Source organism: Doryrhamphus excisus, linkage group LG20 (assembly GCF_037039965.1).
Source record: "Doryrhamphus excisus strain RoL-2023G ecotype Guam linkage group LG20, RoL_Dexc_Guam_v1.1, whole genome shotgun sequence".
NCBI lineage: Eukaryota > Metazoa > Chordata > Actinopteri > Syngnathiformes > Syngnathidae > Doryrhamphus > Doryrhamphus excisus.
Window position 1 is genome coordinate 1,872,257 of NC_136376.1, and position 18,182 is coordinate 1,890,438.

The 18,182-nt window shown below is 43.6% G+C and overlaps 2 protein-coding genes across 7 annotated transcripts in view; one reads left to right on the forward strand and one right to left on the reverse strand.

Moving 5' to 3' along the window:
* LOC131107791 (transcription factor COE3) overlaps positions 1 to 18,182 on the forward strand; it is a 115,255-nt gene that overhangs the window by 82,221 nt on the left and 14,852 nt on the right. For 4 of the 6 annotated variants that reach the window (XM_058058101.2, XM_058058104.2, XM_058058102.2 and 1 more), the window contains exons 9-11: positions 57 to 190; positions 276 to 402; positions 14,331 to 14,419. In XM_058058101.2, the coding sequence (XP_057914084.1) occupies positions 57 to 190; positions 276 to 402; positions 14,331 to 14,419 (350 nt within the window). The remainder of the gene's footprint in view (positions 1 to 56; positions 191 to 275; positions 403 to 14,330; positions 14,420 to 18,182) is intronic. The other 2 variants (XM_058058103.2, XM_058058106.2) reach the window with 1 other exon arrangement.
* LOC131107793 (methylated-DNA--protein-cysteine methyltransferase) overlaps positions 1 to 18,182 on the reverse strand; it is a 108,861-nt gene that overhangs the window by 14,093 nt on the left and 76,586 nt on the right. The window lies entirely within an intron of this gene.

The following is an 18,182-nucleotide window of genomic DNA, read 5'->3' on the forward strand; positions in this document are numbered from 1 at the left end:
CCACCGCGTGTCAAAGACTCGGTGCTGAATTTGCTCTTCTCTTTGTCTTGGATAAGCAGCCACCCCGTGCATCAAGGCTATCAGCCCCAGCGAGGGATGGACCACTGGAGGAGCCACCGTCATCATCATAGGGGACAACTTCTTTGACGGCCTACAAGTCGTGTTCGGCACCATGCTCGTATGGAGCGAGGTAGCGCTTCCGCCCGACGCTGACAAGACCGGCTTTGTTATTGCGGAGGGGCTCATTATTTCTTCTCCCCTCCTTTCTAATCCAGCTGATAACTCCCCACGCTATCCGCGTCCAGACTCCACCTCGGCACATTCCCGGCGTTGTGGAAGTCACGCTGTCCTACAAGTCCAAGCAGTTCTGCAAAGGTGCCCCTGGGAGATTTGTCTACACTGGTGAGTCAAAACCTTCCTTTCTCAGCCTCCGGTAATGAACTAACCAAGGTCTCGCCTTGGCTCAATGTAAAAAATGCAAGATCTGCACTGTTTTAGAGGAAAAAGGCTGTTTGATGGGGGTGGGGGCGAGGGGGGGGGGGCTTCCACAAGTGCAACCCGATCCCCCTCTGACCTTCTGATGTACAAGGTCGCTGCCGAGCTCTGTTAAACTCAAGCTGTCAGGATGACTCATGCTGCCAATTGTCTTTATCTGGATTGATACGAGACAGATCGAGCTTTCTGTTGGGAAACGGTTGGGGGGGTCGGTGGGGGTGGGTGGCTGGGTTTCTGTTTTTGTCGCTTTTGGGTCGTTTGGGAGCAGAAACCTTGGAAAGAAGAGTGTCGGTTTTATGTTACCAATTCAAATGAAGTGTCTGTCTACTTGTTTTCATTGCCGTTTGTTTGTTAGTCGGTCGGATTATGGGGGAAAGTAGTTAACGGAGCGCCGGGAAACTTTCAGGAAGGGTGGGCCACGGGGCGAAGGAAGAAAACGGAATTTTCTCGGTCATATCTGGATTATTTTAAAAGAAGCAGCTGCTGATTTAAATGAAACACTGTTGTGTCGGACGGACTGATAGTGGAGTTGTTGTCATGGCCGTTGGTTAGTTAGTAGACTTACGGGGGAAAGTCGTTCAGAGTTCCGTGAAACTTTTACGACGGATGGGGCAAGGCCGAAGGAAGAAAATACAAAACGTTAAGCCAGATGTGGATTTTTGTTGAAACCACTGATTGAAATGCAACATTGTTGCGATGTACGGACATGACTATTTGTTTGTTAGTCAGTAGGATTATTTCACTGACACTCTGTTAGAAGGAAGAACACATACAAGCATATTTGGATTTTTTTAAAGGAAAAACATTTAATTGTTGTTGATTGTTATACTCCACAGAGTGACAAACTATTTGATTTCATAGCTTTATTTTATAGTTAGTAAGACTATGCGAGAGAAGTACCGTATTTTCCGGACTATAAGTGGCCCTTTTTTTCATAGGTTGGCTGTTCCTGTGACTTATACTCCAGAGTATAAATGAAAAAGTGTTTATGTTCCATAAACACTGGACACCTTTTGTGTTCATGTTTATTTTTTGTGTAGCTGAATAAGCATTGTAAGCAAATAAATTACCTGCAAAAAATGCGACTTATACTCCAGTGTGACTTATGTATGTTTTTTTCTACCTAATTATACATTTTTTATTTTGTGCGACTTGTGTATGTTTTTTTCAACCTAATTATGCATTTTTGGCTTTGTGCGACTTATGTATGTTTTTTCTACCTAATTATGCATTTTTGGCCTGGTGCGACTTATACTCCGGGGCGACTTATGTATGTTTTTTCCTACCTAATTATGCATTTTTGGCCTTGTGCGACTTATGTATGTTTTTTTTCTACGTAATTATGCATTTTTGGCCTTGTGCAATTTATACTCCGGAGCGACTTGTAGTCCAGAAAATACAGTAATTAGGTATAAAAAAAAAAAACATACATAAGTCGCACTGGAGTATAAGTCGCATTTTTTTGCGGGTAATTTATTTTACAAACTACTTGACCAAAACAGATGTTACGTCCTCTCGGAAGGCAAGTTCTAACAACAAAAGTCGCTGAATAGTCCACGAAAATACGGTACTTCAATAAGTTCCATGACACTTTTTAGAGGTGTGCGCTGAAGGAAGAAAACTCGGATATTTCGGGCAGCCATCTGAACAGTTTTGAAGGAATAAACGACACAATTCCGTTCAATTTGTTGCTGATTAAAATGAAAAGATGGTTGCATTCTGCTGAGAGACTATGAATGACTAAGACTGAATGACTAAGACTGAATGACTAAGAATGACAATAAGGTCCAAGAAACCTAAGAGGTGCGGCATAGGTGAAGGAAAAAACTGCAATATTCGGTGTAGAATTTAGTGACGATACTAATGAAAGATCAGGATTTTGGAAAAAAGTAGTTCACAGACTTCCGTAGAACTTTTCGGAAGTGTGAGGCATGGGCGAAGAAGGATTTGTTGACCTTTCATCGTTCTCAGTTGAGTGAAGTCTTAATGTGGGCATCTGGTGGCTAAGATTCTGGATATTTGGGTCTTGGTTTCAGCTTCTGTGTGTGTGTATTTTGTTTGTGAGAGGAGTACGTAACAAGCGAGAAAGGTGTTGCGTGGCACTAAAAGTGAGGGATCTGATTATCTTGGCTAACAGAAGGAAGCGGCGGTCTTATCTGTCATCATTGCTGAGGAGACGGAGGTGGAAGAGGTCAGAGCCTGTCTGACCTGGAAGCCTCTGTCTGTTGCGGCTCTGATGGACAGACTCTCACTATAACCCCCCCACTCCCACTCCCACCGCCCCCGGCCCTGAAGTGCAGCCCTGGCCTTGAGCACGGGCAGAATTGCAAAGTGTGTGTGTGTGCGTGTGTGTGTGTGTGTGTGTGTGGGGGGGGGGGGTGCTCGCCCCCTCATCCAGATCCCTGCATCCAGGGGCAGCTGTTTCTCATCAAGACCCTCCCCGGACCCTCGCTCCTCACACCCCCCCCTCTCTTCAGCCATGCGTCCCCTTCTCCTCCAACCGTGCAGTCTGGCCCCGCTCTCCTGCGTTTAACCTCCCTAGCAGGAGCGGAGCAAAGGCCAACAAGGCAGCGGGATAATGAAACAGGAGTGTAGTGTGCCTGTTTGCCTGGGAGTGCACGAGAGTGTGTGTGTGTGTGTGTGTGTGTGTGTACATGTGTTAGCGCGCAGTCTTGAGAAGGTGTATAAGTTAAGACATTAATGGCTTCTATAGCGCCCCGGTGAAAGTGCCAGGTCCCTAAAGAACAGACCCCATTAGTCACAGAGGCTAAGCGGATTGGGACGATTACCATCAGGTTTTACCGAGGAAACGTGTCCCCCTTTCTCTCTCTATCTTTGTCGAGTTTGTTCTCGCCCCCCGTTTATTCTCGCTCCATCTTCTCTCGGTACATTTGCAGCGAGTGGAAAGATACAATTACCCCTGGAGGCCATGGTGGTACAATTGATTAGTGAATTAAAAGAGAGAGGGGGGGGTCCGGCTTCGCTGCTGCTTCTTTCCTGTGGATCGCAAGGGTTGACGCTTGAGAGAAGGAGTTGGGACCGATTCTGTGGATTTGGTTATGTTTGAGGCTAGGCTAGTGATATCGGCAAATGACGCTTCGTTGAAGCCTTAGGTTGTGTTCAAGATGTTATGGAAGACATGCTTGCATATTCTTAAATGATGGATGACTTATGCAATAAAAGGTTTTGTTTGATGGTGGCGATGATGTTTTGACATAAAGGGTGTGTATTGGCAAGAATCTGGCGATACGATATATCATGATACATCACGATATATCACGATACTGTTAACAAGGCGATATTTTTTTGTTTTTCTTGTAGTTAAAGATTATTTATTACACAAGCAATATGCATTTACTAAACACACTATGTTTACTAAAACAGTATGTTATGCTGTATCACAAACTTTTCAAGTGTAGCATTTGGATAAAAATAAATAATAATAAAAAAATAAAAAATAATAGTAAAAAAAATAAATAAAGCTTTAACATCCAGCTTTAAATTTACAAAAAAATATAAAAAAACAAAAAAATTAAATTATGTCTCAATATCCTGCTCACATTAGCTGTGAAAAAATGACACATTTTCATCAATAGAAAAGTTTATTCATTCATTCATTTTCTACCGCTTATCCTCACGAGGGTCACGATGGGGTGCTGGAGCCTATCCCAGTTGTCTTCGGGCAAGAGAGGCGGGGTACACCCTGGACTGGTGGCCAGCCAATCACAGGGCACATATAGACAAACAACCATTCACACTCACATTCATACCTATGGACAATTTGGAGTCACCAATTAGCAACTAGCATGTTTTTGGAATGTGGGAGGAAAACCGGAGTACCCGAAGAAAACCCACACATGCACGGGGAGAACATGCAAACTCCCAGCTGTGAGGTCTACTCGCTAACCACTCGACCATCGTGCAACTGAGAAAAGTTTACTTCCTTAAAAAAAAACAGTCAAGGTGTGGTTTTCGATGTCGTATGGCCCCAGCCGTGCTTTTTTTTTTTTTTTTTTTTTTTTTTTTCCCTTTCCACGCTTGACTCTTCCGCACCGCCACCCTAATTGTGGAAATGTAAGTCACCCAATTCAAAGAAATTACCACAAATTACCCAGAGTCAACTGCAATAGCAGAGGGGCACGTCCTCAACTCGGGTTATTACCTCCAAACCACTTCCAAAACTCACAATCCATTCTCCGAAGGAGAGCACCCCGCGGTGTCGAATGTTCCTGCTGGCATTTCCTCTCGGACGTTTTTTAACACTAACGAGACAAACAGACAAAAGGACATAAAAGTTCACCAGGTCGCCGTTACACGGCCGCTCCGAGGAGTTCATATGTGCCGTGTATTTTTTTTTATACAGCAAAGTCCTGCGGGCTCATTTACAGTCTATACCTCTTTAGCTTTCAACAAAGTGTTGTCCCCTCGGAGCTCGGAAGCTTGTCCTCTGTCTAATCCATGTATTGGTTATCCATTGGTCAGGACAGGACGGCTCCAACCGACTGTCAGCAAGGTTGTAGAAAATCAAAAGGAGAAAGTCCGAGCTGTACCTCCAGTCGATACTTTATTACACTCTCTCAACCGGCGGGGGGTGCGGGGGGGGCGAGTGTGATCAGGCGCTTTTTAAAATAACATTTTCAAGCTCATTTGCGGCACCGTAACCTTTTTTTTTTTTTTTTTTTTACGGCGCACTGTATCAAAGAGAAAATCATAAATAAAAACAATTTCTCCAATTTAATCTCCTAATTGCATCAGAGCTTTTGGTTTTCTATCACGGCCCAGTTTTCCGCCAAAGCGCCCCCTCCAGGGGGCAACAACGCGGACCCCCGGTAATGTGGCTCCGCAAGCAGTCCTAACACACTCAGACGCTATTTATCCTAATCAGTGACATCCACGTAGCCGCCATTGCTTAAAATGAAGCCCTTCCGCGCCCTAGAAAACGCACATTTACCAGGACCCCCATTTGTCACGGGTAAATTGAGGGTCAGTAAACTTCGCCTGTATCCTCCAGTGGGCATCCGGGACATGCATCATAACGTTAGGAGAGGATGATTGGCGAAGGCGAGCTGTCACACATTTGTCAGGGGGAAGGGAACATTATTTGCTAATTTCCCAAGCCGGGCCCTGACAGGGTGCTTCGTCTTCAGACCTTTGGTGACCAGCGTGGCTTCTCGGCTATTAGTACAAGTCAAGTGTTTTGTTTTTTTTTTTGTTGCGGGATTCGTTCGACCTCACAAGCAGGCGACGTGCTGCTTGAAGGATTCCGAATCGGAGCAGATGCCCCCCCCCAATGCAGCGCCTGCGCTTTGCCAGGCCTGAGATGCGATCCCAGACAGCCTTGAGGGGGGCTGATGGATCGCAAACTTTGCTCGTCAAGGTGACGCTATCGACTCGGCTGCACCAAAATCTGACAAAACGGGTATGAGGCAGTCATTCATCAACGCGCAGGACAACGGGGTCATGTGTGCTTCACTCGATAGCCGTGGAGATCAGGAAGTGTCAGCGAGGTAAAAGGATGGAAAAACAACACAGGGCTGGAGCCGACGTCGAGGACGAGGTCTATATTTGATGTTTCCGGACGACTAATTGTTCGAGTTCCTTTTCTCGGATGTCTAGAACCACCCAAATCTTGGTCTTGGACCCTCTTTGAGTTTCTATCTGATAAACCGAGCCTATCCTTGAGGTCTTCTCTCCACCCTCCGTTTTGAAGTCCGAGATTCCAAAACTGATCAGATTAGTTTCCTTTTTCATTTCCTGTACCAAAGGGTTGGGTTGGGAACGCCATCAAATGAGGCGTTGCCTACTGCCCTGCAAAGATATCGTGTTTTCAAGTAAATACATTTAATTGCATATACAGTATGATTATGATATAAGTTATGACCGCAGGCCCGTGTTCGGCGTTAATAAAAAGTCACGGCCGCAGCCAAGTGGGTTGTAACCAGTTGGCAGCCGCCTAGTAGCATGTGTCAAGCCGTGTTATCCAATAGCCGTACCTGCCTGTCTCATTACAAGCGAGGTATTTAGCGCCGGCTCGGCGGGAGAGGAGCGGACTCCGACTGCCAAGCTAGACGGGCCCGTCGTTTGAAGGCCTTGTGAGCCGGCGTGGAGCGCGACAAGGTCCCGCAGAGGAAGGTCCTTGTGTCCAATTAGGGGGCTGACGTGACACGTGGCCGCGCTCCCCCACTGTCACGCAGCTTGTCAGGTAGGCTTGGAGAAGCACACAGTGGGCATTATTCCACGGCGTGCTATCAGCGAGTGACCTGTGAAATGCGGCTACGGGAAATTGATTGAAATAAGTACTTGCTGCTCGGGCATGCGAAGTGCATTGTGGGTATCTTTCAGAGAGGAAAAAAAAAAAAAAAAGATGAAAGTCCGGGTGTGTGTTTTCTCCCACATTCATTGATTTCATTTTAATTGGACACACTTTTTGCCCCCCCCCCCTGCAGTGTCGTTAGAGGTGTGTTTTGTAATGGATTGTCCTCGCCGAGTCACGGCATCAGTCCTCCGACGCGGCGAAGACGGACAGCCGAGGAGGAGGGGGTGATCTTGATAGACGAGGATCTTTCCCCTTCTCGTGCTCTTGCCCCATTTTGCCAGTGATCCGTGATCCCCCCCCCACCCCCGACCCCCACTCAACCGCCCCCCATCGCCGCATTTTGATTGAAATTCATCGGCAAGTTTATTGAGAAATGAATGAGGGAGGCAGCGCGGTATTGACTTTGGGAGGAAAACACAACTCATCTTGAATGAGGGGGAAAACGCGCTCGTAATTTAGCCGCCATCGATCGGCGCCCCGTCCATGTATTGATCTTCATTTTACAATATTAATTTGCGCTCGCAATCAGCTGTGAAGGGAACCCATTTGATTTCTGCTGGCCGGTAATGTGTGAGAGGGGGGGGTCCACCGCCGTTGTCCTTCGAGAGGCCGGCGCACATACTTGAGATGTCATTTAAGGGGATTGAACAGGTGTCTTTGGCGTTTTCTAATAATACCGGCGATATGAAGAAAGGCGGTGTTGGAATTATGGATGTGCGGTCCCTATCATTGCTCCCTTTTAACCGTCTTAATTACATTTTATCTGTTGCAGGGGGCAATATCTGCCACGCTCTGTAACCGTCTTGCTATTTTCATCTGTACTGGCTCAAAGTTCATGAAATTTCAATGAACATTGATCTCTCTGCATTGATTTATCTTAACTGCAGATCTTTGAAATTTTAATTTCCTGTTCCATCTCGAGGCTGCTGGAGGTGGAATCGCTCGGTGCTAACTGCCTACCGTGGATGGAGATGATGTGGTCAGTGTCAAAGGCAGATGAGGTTTGCTCTGCGTGGGTTTGCAGTGGAAAAAGAACCAAAAAAAAAAAAAAAAACGGCAATTTGTCTTTGGTGTTTTCATCTGCATGCTTGTCTTCTGCTCTCTTTTCTGCTGTGGAGTCCAAAGCATGGCATCATGGATTGACTTGTGAAAGCCTTATTTTCTTGTTCTCTGGATGTCTCCAGACCTCGGCGAGATGAGCTTATGACCGGAATGCGTGCTCAAAACTCGGCATCCGGGGCTCTCGCTTCCTTCTAACAGATGTGCGCAGGTGCCTCGGAGGCTTCGCTCGCTCGCGCTGTTTGACGAGTCACAAATGCAATAACACTTGAATGAACTTCTGCCTGTGCTGTTTATTTGTCCCCCCCCCCGATTCCGACTCCCACTCCACCTCTAATTTGTGTTAAGGGGGAAGCGAAAAAAAAATAACTGCTCAACGGTGTAGGAGGAGTGGAGATAAGCTCGAAGCAGTTAAGTATAATTAGCGAAAGTAATAGCTGGCAAATGGCAACAAGGCTAGGTTTTTATCTCCTGGAAAGATAGAGTTATCGTAATAAGCTGTAATGGCTGGCAGGAATGCCGGGATTGGGCGCGAGCTTCCATTCAGGCTCACAGACTTAACAAGGAACAATTTCCCTTAAATTTACTGCCCCGCTCAAACATTTCCCTATGTTCATATTCCCGTTTTCCATATGGACGCCGGGCACTCGGTGGCGTATTGCAGCGTCACGCACTTGTTCCTCGGCAGGAGCGACGGCACCGGCGTGTTTCTCTCAGCTGGCTCATCGGTGAGGGCGTCCGATCCAAAACAAGATCGGGAAGTGCACATTCCAGACTGCGGAATTCCACTGGATCCCGTCCACCGTTTGCTCACACGCGTGCGCGGGATTCAAAACAAAAATTGGAAGCGATACGGTCGCAGCTGCAGAACCGAGTCATGCATTCCATTTCTTCATATTCTGAAACTTGATCGCCGGCTCGGAAGAGCGAGAAGGTCAGAAAACTCCACCAAAACAGCATTCCTAAAAGGCAGGATCATCGGGAATGGTGCTTTTTTTTTTCTTCCAAATGACAATTTCTAATCTAATAACCACGGAACGCTCGGTTGGAACAATTCAATCTCTTATCTGGATCACAAGCGGCGCCGTAATTGGACAGAGCGTGTAACCTGTCTAAATTTGAAGAGAACAAAATGAAAATTCTATTAGTCCATAATGTTCCCCTCTCCCTGCTGCGCCCCCCCTCCCTCGGTGCTCTTCATCTGCTCTACAAAGTATTCAAATGCAGGTCCTGCCTTACCTCCCCGTGTCTCTTTTTCTCTAATTATCCGTGAGGTCAGTAAGCAAAATGGGGAAGAAGCCAGGAGATCAATACAAATTATCCCTGAGCAAACCAGTGCTGACAGTTTGAATTGCAGCATATGTTTACCCAAAATCAGGCAATTTATCTTAATATCAGGCCGGTAATGCAGCAGGGGTGAAAGGTCACACAATCTCTCCACCTCATAATTACCCACCTCTAAAACAGGAAAGTGGTATTGATTGGCCGCGGGCCGGGAAGCGGGCGTGACTGGAACGTGCCAGCAAAACACTACACCACCGCACCACCACCACACCCCCCACATAGACAACAATCCACCACCCCGTATCATAACTGCCCTTTTCAACCCCCCCCCCCTCAACTGGACTCACCCCCTTCTTGGCTAGACTCCCCACCCTGGGTGGGATTTATGGGATGTCTGTGGAGGGTTTCATGTTTCCGTTGCAGCCATCACAGCAAGGATGGGGCATCCACGCCCTACCCCCCCACACACTCCCACCCCCCCCTTTCTTCAGTCATATCCTCCAAACAAGGACGATTTCATCACATGGGGCCTAAAGCCAGGCTTAAAAACTGAAGTGGACAATAAGGACCTCGGTTAGGCCGTGTTTCTTTATCTACGTCCCAGTTAGCGTACAATATGGCGTCTTCTTGTGTTTTAATGCGACTGAATCCAGTTGTGCTTGTAGTGTATATACTGTATATATATATATATATATATATATATATATATACTGTATATAAATGTTTTCTCCGAGTACTCCGGTTTCCTCCCACATTCCAAAAACATGCTAGGTTAATTAGCGACTCCAAATTGTCCATAGGTATGAATGTGAGTGTGAATGGTTGTTTGTCTATATGTGCCCTGTGATTGGCTGGCCACCAGTCCAGGGTGTACCCCGCCTCTCTTGCCCGAAGACAGCTGGGATAGGCTCCAGCATAAACAACACAAATGGTTGCTTTACATGAAAATAACTATTTATTTACTAATATAACACCATTAACTTGTTAACTGAGACCCGGGTTCAATTCCAGCCTCAGCCATCTCTGTGTGGAGTTTGCATGTTCTCCCCGTGCATGAGTGGGTTTTCTCCGGGTACTCCGGTTTTCCTCACACATTCCAAAAACATGCTAGGTTAATTGGCGACTCCAAATTGTCCATAGGTATGGATGTGAGTGTGAATGGTTGTTTGTCTATATGTGCCCTGTGATTGGCTGCCCACCAGTCCAGGGTGTACCCCGCCTCTCGGCCCTTAAGACAGCTGGGATAGGCTCCAGCGACCCCCTGCGACCTTGGTAGAAAATGAATGAATGAATTATTAGAGCCCTCTAGACATGAAATAGCACCCCTATAGTCGCCTTACTCAATTACTCAAAATAGTAAATGTCATTAAAAAAAAAAAGTTTGATCAGTTTTAGGCTGAAATAAAGTTTCCTCTGCGTTTTGTGCCCTGTGATTGGCTGGCCACCAGTCCAGGGTGGACCCCGCCCCTCGGCCCAAAGACAGCTGGGATAGGCTCCAGCACCCCGCTTTGCGACCCTCGTGAGGATAAGCGGTAGAAAACGAATGAATTTTCTCTCGTTGTGCTTTCTTCCAATTGGGAGTGAATCGGCAGCGCCCCCGCTGGTGGCAGACTCGTACTGCACACTGGTTCCCTCCGAGTTGCATCAATATGTGATGAATTGACAGTTAATTACACACAATTCACATTCAATTAATCAATTAATCAATGAAAAAGCAGAAAAGGAACTCAGTCGAGAGCAGACCGCCGCCAAGTCCGATCGTTTTAAATCGAATTAAAATCGAATTAAAAGTGTTAATGCATAGAAAAGTACGGAAATCCTGGATCCACATCCAAATTCAATGCGGTTTCCCCCGAAATTGGTCATGTAGTTGTAGTGAACGCAAACACCGAAAGAACGAGGCGGCGCTGCTTTTCCTCGAGGATGCTGTCAACGTGTGCGGTACCGAAAAGAAAAGCGAGAAGCTCAAATCATTCGAGAAGATGAAAGGAAATCTTTCCGCGAATGAAAAAAAAAAAAAAAAAAAGCATTTCTTTCCCATCCGGCGTATAAGTGGCGGGTATACATCAGCAGCAGCTCGTCCAGGATTATCGACATTGTCTGTGTCTGTCTGCGCCGGTGTACATGGCGGCGCTACAAAAGTGTCAACTCATCAACTGACAGCGGCGTTTAGCGCTAATGCGAGTCTCCATCAGCTGTCACCAGCATTTGCATGAAATCAATAGCAGATGGCGGTCCGTGTCACCAATTTCATTACGCCGCGCTTGTTACAAAGATCATCTCCGTGATAGATGAGAGAGCGGCGCGTCGTCGCAGGAAGCCGAGCCAGCGCCGATGTTTTTCATCGCACACGTGTAAGCACTTAACGCGTTCTCGCAGGATATCCTATCCCCTTTCCCGATCGCATGAATCATAATTCTGCCGTTTGGGCATCATTATCATTGGCAAAGGCACATCCCCGCCGAGCACCTCTTCCCGATCCGGGTCTGGTCCCGCTGCGAGCGCCGCTCAGGCTGCGTTCCCAGCATGCCTGGCGGCTGGTGCAGGCCCCAGCTGAGGCGGCGGACAGGAGAGCGTGATGTATCACCCTGAGAGCGCCCACTGACAGCCTGTGATGATGGATGGCCTGATTATGGAGTGCTTTTTACACATACACAATTTACATCGGGGTCTGGCGGGGTATGCACATTCGCTCGCCGGGCAGGTGTGTATGCACATGCGTGGTGGGGGGGGGGGGAGTTGGGTAAGAATAGGGTTGGAAATAACAAAGAAAGAGGGCGAATTCCTCGCTGCAGCCTTGTCATGTCCGATCAATATGGCCGATCAATCCTTTATTAAGGAGGAGATGGCGTTTGTCCACTTTGTGAGGCGGGCATTGTGTCGTTTTGTTTGGGTGGGGGGGTTTGGGGGGGTATGGGTATGATGATGACCTGTCAAATTAGGTTTCCAGCGGCGTGTGAGGGAAATACGGTAGAATATGACTGCGCCGGAGTCGCTATCGATTAGCGCCACGCTTGAACACATAATTGCTGCATTTGATCACGCTCGAGCTGGCAATTACCGGACGCCGGTCTCCGGTTTTTGTACCGACACGCAACGTGGGTGCGTGTGGCGGGACGTGTCTCCATTTCGTCTCTTTTCGCTGGCGCTGAGCCGGTTTGGCGAGCTGTGTGGCGTTAATGCTGGAATTACATAACCAATGTACCTATTACCGCTTACAAAAAAAATTATAATAATAATAAAAAATTTATAAAAAATATTCAACAAAATAAATAATAATAAAATAATAACATAACCAATGTACCTATAACCAATGTACTTATTACCAATTACAAAAAATTATAATAATAATAAAAAATTAATAAAAAATATTCAACAAAATAAATAATAATAAAATAATAACATAACCAATGTACCTATAACCAATGTACTTATTGCCAATTACAAAAAATAATAATAAATAATAAAAAATTTATAAAAAAATATTAAGCAAAAATGATAATAATAAATAATAAAAATAATAACATAACCAATGTACCTATAACCAATGTACCTATTACCAATTACAAAAAAATTATAATAAAAAATTAATAAAAAATATTAAACAAAATCAATAATAATATATATTAAAAATAATAACATAACCAATGTACCTATAACCAATGTACTTATTACAATTAGAAAAATAATAATAATAAATAATAAAAAATATTAAACAAAATAAATAATAATAAATAATAACAATAATAACCATATGTACCTATAACCAATGTACCTATTACCAATTACAAAAAATTATCATAAAAAATAATAAAAAATATTAAACAAAATGAATAATAATAAATAATAAAAATAATAACATAACCAATGTACCTATTACCAATTACAAAAAATAATAATAATAAATAATAAAACAAATAATAAAAAATATTACACAAAATAAATAATAATAAATAATAAAAATAATAACATAACCAATTACAAATTAATAATAATAATACATAATAAAAATAATAAACTAAATAAATAATAATAAATAATAAATATTATAAAATGTTATAAATGAAATAAAAAAACTTAAATTATATTAGGAAAGCAGGAAGTGAACAAATAACAGTAACAGTTACTGATTGTTAAAGTATTAGATGGAGGGGTAGGATTTAATAAGCTTTGCTTCTTCCTACTCCTTTTGGACATGTGGAACTGGGAACTGATTATGGGATGCATTCAATTGTAATCTGATGCATGTTGAAATGAAATCAAACCATTACCATTACCATTACCATTACCATTACCATTACCATTACCAATACATGCTGAGTAATGAGTGATGGGCCAAATTACAGGCTGAACGATGAATGGAGGCAGCCGCTCGGTATTCGTCTCCATAGAAAGCCATTGATTTATGGAGCGCCTTTGCTCGGCCGAGTTACTCTGCTGAAAATGATATCTACATCGAGAAGTGATGTTCTCTATTAAGTCGTTCCTTCCCCCTTTTTGCCCCGCTCCCTCTTCTCCCTCTTCTCCCTCTTCTCCGTCTTCCCCAGAATGAGCGTCCACATGGTTGTTTAGCATCGGGCGGAGCTGCGAGGAAGCCTTCAATTACCCATTAGGACTGTCAGACATAAAGCGGCCCCCGTTCTCGCCAAAGTCTTGCTTATGATTCATTTACTTTGTGGCCCTGATTCATGGCCCGATGTGCCTGGTGCTCCAGATTACTATTTGAGGGCTGGGGAAGATTGATGGCTCCGCGGGATCCGCCGCCGTACATCACAGCGCGCTCGGCGGCGGCGGCGGGGTCGGCGCGGAAGTGCGAGATGACAGCGGCTTACACTAGATCAATGTGTGGACAGCCGTTCGCAGATTATTAAAGCTCTGTTAGATTAAAAGAAGTTTAGCGGGAGTCAATATTCGCAGGCGGATACAAAAGGAGGGGAGGGGGTCCTGATGTAGGTCATCATGGCTGATAATGGAATAACACTCGGGGACACGGAGTGTCGTGAGGAACCGTGTCATTTCCCGTCACGCACACACGCATGCCACCCACGGAGCTGCGGATCTTTATGAAAGGGTTTGTCACCCCTGAGGTTTTGTTGAAATGGTTTCTTCTGTACACGCTAACAGATTGCTCAATTAGCGTCTCTTCTAACGCCGCTCTTCCTTTTTTCGTGCGCAGCCCTGAACGAGCCCACCATCGACTACGGCTTCCAGAGGCTGCAGAAGGTCATCCCCAGACACCCCGGCGACCCCGAAAGGTTACCAAAGGTCAGTGCTGCACCCAACGCCATCAGCAGGACGCCGCTTATGATGATTGCATTGGTTTAGCGCGAGTACAGCGGCGTTAAACCGCCGTGCGGTAAAATAGCTCAATCACGCCGTTTCCTCTCCAGTAGTCTGCGGCGATGGTAATCTGGTCAGAAGGCACGTCTGCGCCCTCATTACCTCGCTCGTGTTTTCCTTTCATTTTCTGCAGCTCGATTTGGTTTAATCTTTTGTTTACAGAACCCCGCGCCGTAAACCCCCGAGTCTTAGCGCCGCTAATAGACAAAGGCGGCGTGTTATTATGCGTTGGCTTTCTTAATGTTTTCCTTTGAACCTGGGCAAAGGAGTTGAAAGCCGCGTCAAAAAAGTCGCTTCCTCGCCGATATTGACGAGGGAAGATCATCCTCCTGCTGAGAACAAACTCTTTGATTCTTCCATTTCCTGTTGATAAAAATCGTCGCTAATTGCTACCATGCCGCCAACCGTTTGGGCGAGTGACGTTCCAGATGCGTCCAGCGTAATAATGTCTCTGATTAGTTCCGTTCCGAAAGAATCCAAGTGGCGGCCACCTCCCACTTTTAATAACACGGTAAAACCTCATCTATTAAATCCCAGCATGCAACGCGGCAATATCATTAACGTCCAACGGACAATTTAATAAAGTCCAGGCCGTGTGGTCGCTGAGGATGTTTGACCGAGGCGCTGTGGAGAAATAGAGCGTCACAGCTAGCGCTAGCGCGCGGCTATATGAAGTGTTTCAATTAGAGCCGGTCCCCGTGGAGACGGGACACAACACCTTGACATGAAATGTGACTCTAATTTTAGCCGCTAAACCTAAAGCGCCTTTAATATCCACCTTCTTTAACTGGGCTCGAGTTGCCGGTCGATGCGAGGGGCGGAATGCTGCGGTCCGTCACGGAGGGGAGTTCGAACCTTCTCCAGAAAAATGAAAGGATGCGACTTATAGATACTTACGTACATATATTTATATTTCGAGAACCTGCATCTCAGCCGTGACATATGGGTGGAAAAAGCGTATTCTCTTTTTTCCTTTCTTCTTAAATAATCTTTGTAAATTTTCTTTTCGTATTATGAGGACTTTATTTTGATAATATTTGGACTTTTTTCCCCATTATATTATAAATTTTATTTACACTCTGTTTTATTTTAATCACAACTTTTTGTTTAGTTTTTTTCTCATAATTGTACGACTTTTACAAAAATAACAGAATTTAATATTTAAATTCTATGCTAAATTCTAACTAAAATAACATTATTTTTCTCATAATATTGCATTTTTTTCTCTGAATATTTTTTTGTCTAGTTCAACTTTCTTTTTGTAAATTCTCTATTCATAATAATAATAATAATATCTATTTTGTTTATAATTAAAATATTTAATATATTTATATAATTTATTTTTTTCAAATTAAAACTGGTTTTTTTGTCACTATTTCAGCTTTTTTCAAATACATTTTCTTCTCATAATTATAACTTTATTCTCATAATATTTTGACTTTATTCAATATTTAACATTGACATCTTGAACGATAAAAATGATAACTTTATTCGTTGTTTTGTTTGTTTTTTGGAAAAAAAATCTTTTTTTTCTGAAATATTTCAACTTTATTATTTTTTGTCTTAATATTTTGACTTTATGCTCAGAATAATATTTCTTTTTTTTCCATTTCTGCTGTCATTTTTTTGTTTTTTAATTTTCCAGCCATTCAAACTTTCTCCTTGTAATTATGACTTTATTCCCATAATGTTTAGACTTTATTCCCACAATGTTTAGATTTTATTCCCCTAATGTTTAGACTTTATTCCCATAATGTTTATTTTTTTTTGTCAACCCAATTTTCCAAAATTCCCCAAAAATCCTTTGGTTTGTTTCTCATACTATTTTGGCTTAAAGAAGAATTATGTGTATTTTCTTTAATATTTCCACTTTATTTTTCCTCTATCATGAGTTCCTTCTCATGAAATTACAAAAAAAGATGTCTATTTCAAACTCAATGTTTTTCTAATAATTCAGAGAGTTTATTATTATATCGTATTTGAACTTTATTTTTGTAACATGAGAAGTTTCCCCCACTCTACTTTACCAAAAATTCAGACTTTATTTTACTTTCTCGTAATATTATGTCTTTTTCTTTTTTTATTTCAACTCCATGCAGCTACAATGACTTTTCCTCATAATATTATCATATTACTCTCATAAAAAACAACTTTTTTTAATAATATTTTGACATTATCCTTGTAACATGACAGATTTGTTTCATTTTTGCTGTTATTTGAATGTGTCGCAGTCCACAAACGGCCCCGGGGCTGCACTTTGGACACCCCTAACACACGCCTTAAAGTCCCAGCGTCTTTTGCTGAAAGACGTTGTTAAACACGACTTTATTAGGCGGGAAAGCCGCCGTCTCCCCATGAATACAAAGCGTTGTTGGCAGTGAGACGGCTCTCCACGCCGGACCCGAGATTAGTTTCCCGGGCGGGCGTATCCTTAATATAGCGCGCTCTCCCAACCTTTGCATGAAACAATCACACGGCGAGATGAAACCCTGCACTTCCAATAAACAACATAAATATTTGATTTGCTCTCTAATGGACCCAAATATGGGGTTCAGGGGGCATGTAAATGATCCCGCCGAGTGATTCGTCATTGTTAAGCTTGCCATCCGAGGGGTCAGCGCCGTGGGGTCAAAAGCACGTTCCCAATAAAAGAAGCCAGGCTGGCGTGTAGGTTGGGAATGAGAACACCAACGGCATATAGAGGGCGGCCATTACTGGGTGCAGGTGAGGCGGGGAAACTCTATAAAAAAAGGAGATAAAGGCGCGGCGTGCATTAGCAGAAAGGCAAATCGACGCCCCCGGCCCCTTACCCCCCCCCTTACCCATGACTTCACCCTCCAGTTGATAATATTACTGCGCTATTGATTTCCAGCAGCCTTCTCCCTGGGACCAGTAAGACACGTGGTAATTGTAAGGAGACAGAAAGCCAATATGGGAGTGCTCATGGATAGCGAGGGATGCACGCTAATATTGTTGCTACACAGAGAAAAAAAACACACACACACACATGGGTGGGGCGGGGCAGGGCGGGGCGGGTTTCTGCCTCTGATTGAAGTTTACCTCGTAATTCTAAGACAACATCGTAGATGACAGTCTGACCCTGTGGGAGGAGCGCAGATATAAAAATTCAATGCAAAGTCCAGAGTGAATATGAAAGTAATAAGTGTGAGCAGTCAAGTGATGAGAAAGGAGATTGGTTTGCGGGCATTGCGTTAAGTGAAGAGAGACTTCGGAATTCACCCAAAGCCCCCCTTCTCCCCCTTTCCTTGCTTTTTAAGATCTTGTTATAAAACAATTTTCTATTCATAACATAAAAAAGACAATTTATAATACCATTTTGTGCCCTCTGGCTGTAATGGACAAATAGACTGGATATCACATTATATCACACTCAATTTCTCTCTTCTGTAACAAATTAGATTCATTATGAAATTAAAAGTGGAAACTCAATATTGTTTTATTATTAAGCTGATTGCTGATTGTCTCATAATATTTTGACTTTATTCTTTAAACAATATTTAACATTGACATCTAAAACAATAAAATGATAACTTTATTTGTTGTTTTGTTTGTTTCTTAGAAAAAAAATATATTTTTTCTCAAATATTTTTATTTGAGACTTTATTCTTTATTCTTTCTCATAATATTACAAGTTTAGACTTTAGACTTTTCTCAGTAAATTGTGACT